Raw genomic sequence first — 10,414 nt, 5'->3', positions numbered from 1 at the left:
TGAGTCACCTTATGGAAACATTCTTAAATGGCCTCTCAACAGTGCAAAGTATTTTAAAAGCCAATTTTAATTACAAATTTTCATAAAGTTGTTCAACTCTAACCAAGTCTTCAAGTCCAGTCTTGAAATCTTGGTTATTATGTGTGCTTCTTGGTGGGGGGGGGGGGAAGGGAAATAACAATGCAAAAGTTAAATGCAAGCTAGAGAGGAAGTACCTTAAGATTTTAAATCTGTGTATGTTTTTCTAAAATAAAAGAACATAAATATTTTTCCTAAAATGGATAGAGTTTAACTCTTACTGTTGTAACAATGACCATCACCATAGAGTGGGAGCAACTAGAGAGCAAAAAGGATTTGGGGACTCACCTTCTTAGGGAAGCCTCTTTTTCCTCCAGAAAGAGTTAGCAGTCTTTTGGTCTGCATTAATTCTGTTCTTTATACATGTGTAGGTAAAGAAATAGGTAAATTGCAGCACCTCCAACAAGATGCCCAGGCCATTGGGGAGATTTCCTAGGCTTCTCCTTCCCCTCTATGTTGCTATTGATATGACTTCTTAAGACCTGCAATCCTTCCCCTCTTTTCTTTCCCTCCACCACTGCTGTGATTTAGACTTTCAGTGTAATTGAACTAGGTTATTGTCCTCCTAAATGCCTCCAGTCTTCACACTTCAGTTTTTGCATTGCCATCAAAGTACTCTTTCTTAAAATGGATTATTTCACAGCCTTGAGTAAAATCCTTAAAAGGCTCCTCTTTACCTTTGGGGGAAAAAAAAGCCAAATCTCTTAACATGGAATATAAGACTCTTCATGATCTGGCCTCTATATAACTCTTGTCTTCTTCTTTACTGCCTCCTATGTCATCCCCAAGACCCTTAAGTCCCATACCCAATGCTCCAGCAAAAAGTACTGACAGAACTCATCACACTAGGCTCTCAGACCTTTCTGCATTTGAACACAGCTCTTCCCTTTACTTAGAAACTTCTTCTATTTCTTCAAATAGTTAATAAAAATCCATCCATCAAAAGTCAGCCCTGAGTTTCCATTTCTCATCTAAAATTAGTATTATACCTATCTTACCAACCTTGCAAACCTGTATACTGGTCAAAATGACAGAATGGCAAGGTGCCAATACAAAAGTAAGATCTAATCATTGTTAGAGGAATGATCATTGTTTTTGATTGACACACTTGCTTGAATTAAAGAAACAATATTTAGCCTCAGGGGCATTTATTTCTTAGAATAATCTCAGCAGCTTCCTACTAAAAGAAAAACTGTAAAGGCATTTTACAGTTTGCAAAGAAAATCTTGAGTGACGTGACCAGGGATACAAAATCAGTTTAGAGACAAGACCAGAATTCTAGTCTCCTGATTACTAGCCCAGGTCACTTTTCATCATACTTTACTCAGTTGTCTTTCTCATTCTTTATTATAATCCACAGGCCAAGTGATTCCGACACACACCTGAGTCTGCACACCTAATAGTGGGGTAGTAATCATTGTCTTTATCTTTTATTGTACTTATTTGATGAACAGCTTTATTGAGGTATTATTCACATGCCATAGAATTCACCAATCTAAATTGTACAATTCAATAGTTTTGAGTATAATCACAGAGTTGTGCAACTATCACCACAATCAATTCTACAATATTTTCATCACCCAGAAAGAACCCCCCTGACAGCCGTCATTCTCTATCTCCCTTCCCCTTAGCCATTGCCAAACACTAATCTATTTTCTGTATGGATTTTCCTATTTAAGCCCTTTCATATAAAGGGAATCATACATGTGGCCTTTTGTGATCGTTTTCTTTCACTTAGCGGCTTTTCAAGGAGTACTCTCTGTTTTAAAATTATCAGTGTAACAATAGAGATAGTTTAGAAATAAAGAAAAGGCGAAAAAAAATCATCCATAATCCCATTCTAATACAATCAATATCATACTTTTCTTTCATTTTCTTTCTCCTCGGTAGGTACATTTTCATCTGATTGGAAAACTGTTGGAGAGCGACCCTCGCTCCCACCTTCCCAGAGCCCAGACCGAGGCCCAGGCAGGGGAGGAAGGAGCGCTCCCGCCCATCCCCGCCGGCGCCTCGTTGACGTCACTGCTTCGAGCCGCAGACCCCCGCCCTCCTGCTCCGTCGCGGTCGCTTTGACAGAACGCGATGGCGGCGTGCGGGTCTGCCGGAGTACCGGCGACCGTGTCGGGAAAGCAAGAGTTTTACCAGCTTCTGAAGAACCTCATCAATCCAAGCTGTATGGTGCGGAGACAAGCAGAGGAAATCTATGAAAATATCCCAGGTCTGTGTAAGACTACATTCCTCTTAGATGCCGTCAGAAATAGAAGAGCAGGTTATGAGGTGAGACAAATGGCTGCCGCCCTGCTACGACGGCTTTTGTCCTCTGGGTTTGAGGAAGTCTATCCAAATCTGCCTTCTGATGTTCAGAGGGACGTCAAGATTGAACTGATACTGGCTGTTAAGTTAGAAACCCATGCTAGTATGAGGAAAAAACTTTGTGATATTTTTGCAGTGCTGGCCAGGAATTTGATAGATGAGGATGGCACTAACCACTGGCCCGAAGGTCTGAAGTTCCTTGTTGATTCAATCTACTCTAAAAATGTGGTTCTGTGGGAAGTTGCACTTCACGTTTTCTGGCACTTTCCTGGGATTTTTGGGACCCAAGATCGGCACGATTTGGATATCATCAAACGGTTGTTGGACCAGTGTATTCAAGATCAAGAACATCCAGCAATCAGGACATTATCTGCTAGAGCTGCAGCTGCATTTGTACTTGCTAATGAGAATAATATTGCTCTTTTCAAAGACTTTGCAGACTTGCTTCCTGGAATCTTACAGGCTGTGAATGATTCATGCTACCAGGATGATGATTCAGTGCTAGAATCCCTTGTTGAGATTGCAGATACTGTACCTAAATATTTGGGTCCTTATTTAGAAGATACTCTGCAATTGAGTCTAAAGTTATGTGGAGACTCTAGACTTAGTAATCTGCAACGCCAGCTGGCTCTTGAAGTAATAGTGACCTTGTCTGAAACTGCAACCCCAATGTTGAAAAAACATACAAATATTATTGCACAGGCAGTTCCTCATATATTGGCAATGATGGTCGATCTACAAGATGATGAGGACTGGGTAAATGCTGATGAAATGGAAGAAGATGATTTTGACAGCAATGCAGTTGCTGCTGAGAGTGCACTAGACAGACTGGCTTGTGGGCTCGGTGGAAAACTTGTTTTACCAATGACTAAGGAGCATATCATGCAGATGCTTCAGAGCCCTGACTGGAAATATCGACATGCTGGATTAATGGCCTTATCTGCTATTGGAGAAGGATGCCATCAGCAAATGGAATCAATTCTAGACGAAACAGTTAACTCTGTTTTGCTTTTTCTTCAGGATCCTCATCCAAGGGTGAGGGCTGCAGCCTGTACTACACTTGGACAGATGGCTACAGATTTTGCACCTAACTTCCAAAAGAAATTCCATGAAACGGTGATTGCAGCTCTGTTGCGTACCATGGAAAATCAAGGTAATCAGCGTGTGCAGTCACATGCAGCTTCTGCGCTTATTATTTTTATTGAAGACTGCCCCAAATCATTGCTAGTTCTATATTTGGATAGTATGGTGAGAAATCTACATTCCATCTTGGTGATTAAACTTCAAGAGTTGATTCGCAATGGAACTAAGTTGGCCTTGGAACAGCTTGTGACAGCCATTGCCTCAGTTGCAGATACAATAGAAGAAAAATTTGTTCCATACTATGATATATTTATGCCCTCACTAAAGCAGATTGTTGAGCTTGCTGTTCAAAAGGAACTCAAACTTCTGAAAGGAAAAACTATTGAATGCATTAGCCATGTTGGTCTTGCTGTTGGGAAGGAAAAATTTATGCAAGATGCATCAAATGTGATGCAACTGTTGTTAAAAACACAATCAGACTTAAATAATATGGAAGATGATGACCCTCAGACCTCTTACATCATTTCAGCGTGGGCCAGAATGTGTAAAATTCTTGGAAATGATTTTCAACAGTACCTTCCACTGGTTATTGAGCCTCTTATTAAGACTGCTTCAGCTAAACCTGACGTTGCTCTCTTAGACACACAAGATGTGGAGAATATGAGTGATGATGATGGATGGCAATTTGTAAATCTTGGAGACCAGCAGAGTTTTGGAATTAAGACTTCAGGGCTTGAAGCAAAAGCAACTGCTTGCCAGATGTTGGTTTATTATGCTAAGGAGTTAAGGGAAGGATTCGTGGAATACACAGAACAAGTTGTAAAACTGATGGTTCCTTTACTGAAATTTTATTTCCATGACAATGTTCGAGTGGCAGCAGCAGAGTCCATGCCTTTTCTCCTGGAATGTGCAAGAATTCATGGCCCAGAGTATCTTGCACAGATGTGGCATTTCATATGTGATCCTTTAATCAAGGCTATTGGGACCGAACCTGATACAGATGTACTCTCAGAAATAATGAATTCTTTTGCAAAGTCCATTGAAGTAATGGGAGATGGGTGCCTCAATGATGAACAGTTGGAAGAACTGGGAGAAATACTGAAAGCAAAACTTGAAGGGCACTTTAAAAACCAAGAACTGAGACAGGTTAAAAGACAGGAAGAAAACTATGACCAACAGGTTGAAATGTCTCTGCAAGATGAGGATGAATGTGATGTTTATATTCTGACCAAAGTATCAGATATTTTGCATTCATTATTTAGTACTTACAAGGAAAAGATTTTACCGTGGTTTGAACAGCTGCTTCCATTAATTGTAAATCTAATTTGTTCTAATAGGCCATGGCCAGACAGACAGTGGGGATTGTGCATATTTGATGATATCATAGAACACTGTAGTCCAACCTCATTTAAATATGTAGAATATTTTCGGTGGCCAATGCTACTAAATATGCGAGACAACAACCCTGAAGTCAGGCAAGCGGCTGCTTATGGCCTGGGTGTTATGGCACAGTTTGGTGGAGATGATTATCGTTCTTTATGTTCAGAAGCTGTTCCGCTGCTGGTAAAAGTTATTAAGTGTGCAAATTCCAAAACCAAAAAAAATGTCATTGCTACAGAGAACTGTATCTCAGCAGTAGGCAAGATTTTGAGGTTTAAGCCTAACTGTGTAAATGTAGATGAAGTTCTTCCACACTGGTTGTCATGGCTTCCATTGCATGAGGATAAAGAGGAAGCTATTCAGACTTTGAGTTTTCTCTGTGACTTAATTGAAAGTAACCACCCAGTTGTACTTGGTCCAAATAATTCCAATCTTCCAAAAATAATCAGTGTAATTGCAGAAGGAAAAATGAATGAGACTATTAACTATGAAGATCCTTGTGCCAAACGCCTAGCTAATGTCGTGCGTCAGGTACAGACTTCTGAAGAATTATGGTTGGAATGCATTTCCCAGCTTGATGATGAGCAGCAGGAAGCCTTACAGGAGTTGCTAAATTTTGCCTGAAGCACCTTAATATTACTTGAATATCATCCACCATAAAAGTAACTCTGAACAAGTTTTGTGCGTGGATTCCATTATGATTGAGAGAACTGTTCTCTTCCTGCTAAGCAGTTTATATGCCTTCCCCATGTTTCTCCAGGATTAGTCAGTGTTATAGCCTCTGTTTACCTTGCATGTTTTATCTCTTAAACACAGACCTTGGTGATAACCTGTGCTTCTGTTGTCTTAAAATGTTTGTCACCTTTCCTGTAGTTGATGTAAAGTATATAAATTGTTGCTATTTGTCTGAATTATTGATGCTGGGCAAGCAGTATACTTGGTGTCAAGATGTCATGCTGCCTACCACAAGATGCTAAGAGCTCACAAAGATGGGATAGGAGAACTTCCAGGACAAACATCTTTGGAATTGTGGGTGAAGAATATAGTGGCAGGCTTATTCCTCCTTGATAATACTCCTAGTTATCATAGTAATGGGAGGATGCTGAAATTGGAACAGAGATTTGAGATATTACAATGGATGTGGGAAGTTTTCTCCATAATACATATGAACGTTTTAATAATGTCCTCCTGAGACTGAGATATATCCATATTCTAGTTCCCAAAGTGTCCAGCTGAGAGTTAAAACTGTGAAGTCTTAGACCAGTCTCTTTTTTTTCAAGTTATCCAGGACTCTAAGGACCATGGTTACTGAAAAGCGCATCCTGGTACATCTAACATTGGTAGCATGTAACATACTGTAACACAGTGTTTGACAAATAGTAAATAATATTTGTGGGAGTCAATCAGTGTTATGTATTTGAGCAGAATATTGCATTGTGTATGTATGCCATTTTTTCCTGCAAAGCAGTTCAACAAGAAGAGAAGCCCTGATTCAAAGTGGGGCTTAAATAGATTTCTATTTTGGAGAAGTTCTTAATAGATTATATAGTAGCATTAAAGAGAATTCTATTGTGATCATGAAAGGGAAGCAAAATTAATTTAATCTTTAAACGAGAAAAAGAAAACAGCTTTGAGAAGTTATTTAGCAGTAGGTATACATTGTAAGAAAACAGTTCTGTAAATCTAGGGTTAATTATATTAATTGCAATGTTGGTCTTTAATGTCAGGCTTTTTGTAGGGTAGAAAAAAACCTTTCTACTCAGCAAGATATTAATCCAAAATTTAAGAACAAATACATCTGTCAGGATTTCCTGGGGCTATTATGAGTACTGTCTATGTAACGTATTTAGTAAATATTTAAGACTTAGTAAGTGCTTAATAAATTGTAGCTGTTATTGCTGTTGGTGTTTTTACTTCTGCTGTGTTCTTTTTTATGCTTTGGAATTCCTTTTACATTAGAATCTCTGTTTCACCTCCTACAAGTTCATGAGCAGGCCATCTAGGCCATTGTGGACAGATATGAAGTTGAGATTTTAGATATGCAATTCTTGTACATTCCCTACAATTATTTATTGTTAATGAGAGAAAAAAGAAAAGGACATTAGGTACAGTATAGTCACAATTTTAAGTTTATTTAAGATAAAATTTTAAAGTATAGATGAATAAATAGAAAAACCCCACTACAAAGTATTGATATTACTGTAATAGAGGTTTTCTCTGGATGGTGGGATGGAAAGGCAGTTTTTCTTCTTACTTATCTATATCCTAAAAGTTCAAGCACCTGATTCTATTTTCATACTAGCTAAGATCTCAGTCAATTTGGCCTCTCCATGACCTATAGCTGAGGTTTCTTCTACTCACCTGCACCTCTTTATCTTAATTAGTATCCCTTAATTAAGAAGCCCTTGGTAAACATTTCTAGCAATTCCCTACACTCTCGTACATGAGGAACTGGAAAATCTACCATATGACTTGGAATTAGGCACCTGGAGAATTTTGAAGTATGACAGACCTAGATTTGAATTTTGGCAAACTACTTTTTTAACCTAAACAATTCTCCATCTGTGAAATGGCCATAATACGTAGCTCATAGGATTGTGAGAATTAAAGGAGGTAACGAATATAGAGTGCTTAGTGGCACAGTGTTTGATAAATGCAAGCTAATATTATCCGAGAGTCGTGAAATAGGGTTGGTGGCTAAAGAGAAAGAGGTGATATTTGCTGGGGTGAGATGGGTGCAGATTCTTGGGCTTTGTCAAAGGAAATGAGGGACGTTCAGTCAGACAGTTTTGGCTGTCAGTCCCTGAAGTCAGACTGGTCTCTGCCTTTGTTCCTGAGCTGAGGTACATCTGTGGGCTCTATGGAGAGAGAATGCTGTAAATGCCTAATACACCACAAATGTCTGATGAGGTGAGAGGAGACCGTGAAAACTAGATGATGGGTGTGCTTGTTGGCGGTGGTAGTGTCAATACCCTAAAACCTCAAAAGTGTTCCCACTTAACTGTTTTACCTAAGGCTGCTGTCTAACTTAACTGGACCAAAAAAAGCTTTTAAGTTTGAATTTTATCAGTGCTTTAAAAGTCCATATTAATGGGAAGTAAACAATCATAATAGTCAGTATATCCCAATCATTTCATTATACAGCTTTCCCTTTTTTTTTGGCCTTCGCCGCGTGGCATGTGGGAATCTCAGTTTCTCGACCGGGGATGAACCCACGCCACCACCCACCCCCACTGCAGCGGAAGTGCGGAGTCTTAACCACTGGACCGCCAGGGAAGTCCCCACTTGCTTTCTAAAATTTTGATTTTTGTATTCAAGTAATTCCAGGTTTAAAGCAAGAGAGTTCTGTGTAAGGAGAAAAAGTAATATGTGCACCTTTAAAATAGAACGTGAGAAGATAGTAATAACTGCTTTAAGGACCCATTAGTTCCTTTCTCCTCACTTTAAGCAATATGACAACTAATGGAATGATAAGTTCACTTTTTAGACATTCCCTAAACAGTAATTTTAAAATGTGTAGTGAGATTGTAAGGTCATGCTGCACAGCTTAGATTTGAAATATCTGAAGACTGTTTTCAGTCCCAAGGATTTTTAAAAATGAGGTCCCATTCCCTTCCTTTACTCTTAGCAGATGTCAAAAATCGAGAGGGTGGAAATGTTTTTCACTAACGGAAAACATGGGATTAATTTCCAAAACAGGAATTGATGTTAAGACCTGGGAACAGGAGTTTGAGAAATTCAAGTTCCACAAATCATCTCCTTTCCTTTTCCATGTGAACATGTTTCAGTTGGTCGAGTCCTTCAACCTCCTTTCTAGACTTCTCAAAATTCTAGTTTTATATTGAAAAACCGGCAGTCACAGCGGGAGGGAGTGTGCAAAGAGAAGTTTTTTACAAAAGGATAGGATTTACATTTTATGCCTTCTTACAATTCACTTTCCATCGACGAAGGTTATCTAGCAAGCTCCTTCAGGATTAATTTTAGCTTTTAGCGCTAATAGGGGTCTCACAAAAGAAATATCCTCTTGCAGCACCTGATTTAAAAACCCTTTCGGCCTCCCTCTCAGGAGGTGGCAAGCAAAGCTGCGCAGGCGCCTTGCTTCCCTCTTCACTCCGCCCCTTACAGTCGTCTACAAGCTGATGACATCATTGGTCTGTGCAACCTACCAGGCCTCAGGGCCTGAAGCTGAGACTAAGTCCTTGCTATCGCTTAGCGGGGCGGGACGTGAAGTCGGGCTGGTGGTGTTGTACTACGCATGCTCACCGTGGACGGCGACGGTGCCTCTTTCTTTGCGTCTTTCCACAGCTCGCCCCAACCTGGAGGGGGGGGGCCTGAGTGCCCTCCCCCTTCTCTTCCCCCCGCCCAGCAGGGCTTCTAACTGACAGTTGTCGCCGGGCCCCGTCCGCGCGCCACCTCCTCCTGCCCGGGTGCCCCGCAGGTAGAGAGGGGCGGGAGGGGATGTGAGGGAGAGGAGGAGGAGCCCGAGCCGCGGCTGCCCTGTGCTTCGGCCCCCTCCGGGGAGGCTAGAGGAAACCCCCCCTTCCCCCTCGCCCCCTCCCAGCCCTCAAGCCGGCCCGGGAGGGGGTGGGGCGCCGAGGCCGCGGAGGCCAAGCCGGGCCTGGCGGGTGAAGAGTAGCCGGGCGGGGCGCGGAGGGGTGAGGCAGGCAAGGGCCGCGCGCGCGCCGCCGCCGGGGGGAGGGGAGAGGAGGGCACCTAGGCTCTCCTCTTCTCTCCCCCCTCCTCCGCGCGCCATGTAACCCCGCCCCGCTGGCGGCGAGCTCGAGACCCCCGCGCGCACCGAGCCGAGCCGGCGGCAGAGGAGAGCGAGGCCCGATGTGGCTGGGGCTGCGCGGCGCAGCCGAGCCCTGAGGAAGCGGCCCGCACTCACGCTTGCCCCGGCGCCTCGAGCGTCCGCTCCACAGCGCCCAAGCTGGGCCTGCCGGGGGCATGAGCGTGCCCGGGACGCCGGGGGAGATGGAGCCGGCCGGGGAGGAGGAGCGGCCGCCACCGGCGGCCGAGGAAGAGGACGACGACGACGAGTTCGTGGCAGCGGCGGCCCCGGCCTCAGGGCCGGCCCGAGGAAGGAGTGCCTCTTCGAGGGAGGACGCGGACGACCAGGAGGAGGAGGAGGCGATGGTGGTCGGGGGCGGTGTCTGCAAGGAGCAGGAGCTGACCTACGAGCTGCAGCAGGGTTACCGCATCCTGGGCGAGTTTCTGCAGGAGAAGCACCGAGGCCTCACCTCCCCCTTCCTGCAGCCCTTGGGGGGCGTTGCCACTGGGGAGGAGGAGGCGGCCGAGGGGCCGCGCAGCGGGGGCCGGGGCAGTCGCGCCCTCCGGCAGCAGCCCGGGAAGGGCATGTGTCTGCTGAAGATGGAGGAGAAGTTCGCCAGCGGCCAATACGGGGGCATCACCGAGTTCGTGGCGGACTTCAGGTTGATGCTGGAGACGTGCTACCGCCTGCATGGAGTGGACCACTGGATCTCCAAACAGGGCCAGAAGCTGGAGATGATGCTGGAGCAGAAGTTGGCGCTTCTGTCTCGGTGAGTGAGCCCCGTCCCTG

The 10,414-nt window shown here is 43.6% G+C and overlaps 2 protein-coding genes across 6 annotated transcripts in view; both read left to right on the top strand.

The window, feature by feature from the left end:
* The first annotated feature begins 2,119 nt into the window (after positions 1-2,119).
* RANBP6 (RAN binding protein 6) lies at positions 2,120-6,767 on the top strand. 3 transcript variants are annotated; one of them, XM_067744333.1, is made up of 2 exons: positions 2,120-2,296; positions 3,412-3,631. In XM_067744333.1, exons 1-2 carry the CDS (start codon positions 2,161-2,163, stop codon positions 3,480-3,482), a joined length of 207 nt encoding a protein of 68 aa, XP_067600434.1. In that variant the 5' UTR covers positions 2,120-2,160; the 3' UTR covers positions 3,483-3,631. The 3 variants fall into 3 exon arrangements, with proteins under 3 accessions (XP_067600434.1, XP_067600433.1, XP_067600432.1); XM_067744332.1 differs by having other exon boundaries at positions 2,122-2,355; positions 3,412-6,767; XM_067744331.1 differs by having other exon boundaries at positions 2,122-6,767.
* A 2,348-nt stretch (positions 6,768-9,115) lies between these two features.
* The window catches only part of BRD10 (bromodomain containing 10), a 103,980-nt gene continuing 102,681 nt past the window's right edge, over positions 9,116-10,414 (top strand). For all 3 annotated transcript variants that reach the window (XM_067744323.1, XM_067744322.1, XM_067744321.1), the window contains exon 1: positions 9,116-10,394. In XM_067744323.1, the coding sequence (XP_067600424.1) occupies positions 9,802-10,394 (593 nt within the window). In that variant the 5' untranslated portion in view covers positions 9,116-9,801. The remainder of the gene's footprint in view (positions 10,395-10,414) is intronic.

The sequence above is a fragment of the Pseudorca crassidens genome, chromosome 7 (genome assembly GCF_039906515.1).
Source record: "Pseudorca crassidens isolate mPseCra1 chromosome 7, mPseCra1.hap1, whole genome shotgun sequence".
NCBI classification, from domain to species: Eukaryota; Metazoa; Chordata; class Mammalia; order Artiodactyla; family Delphinidae; genus Pseudorca; species Pseudorca crassidens.
The sequence above is the reverse complement of the archived record's forward strand: the minus strand, read 5'-3'. Positions and strand labels throughout refer to the sequence as shown.

Coding starts and splice junctions, on each gene's coding strand:
- RANBP6 (XM_067744331.1), top strand. CDS start 2,161: ATGGCGGCGTGCGGGTCTGCCGGAGTACCGGCGACCGTGTCGGGAAAG.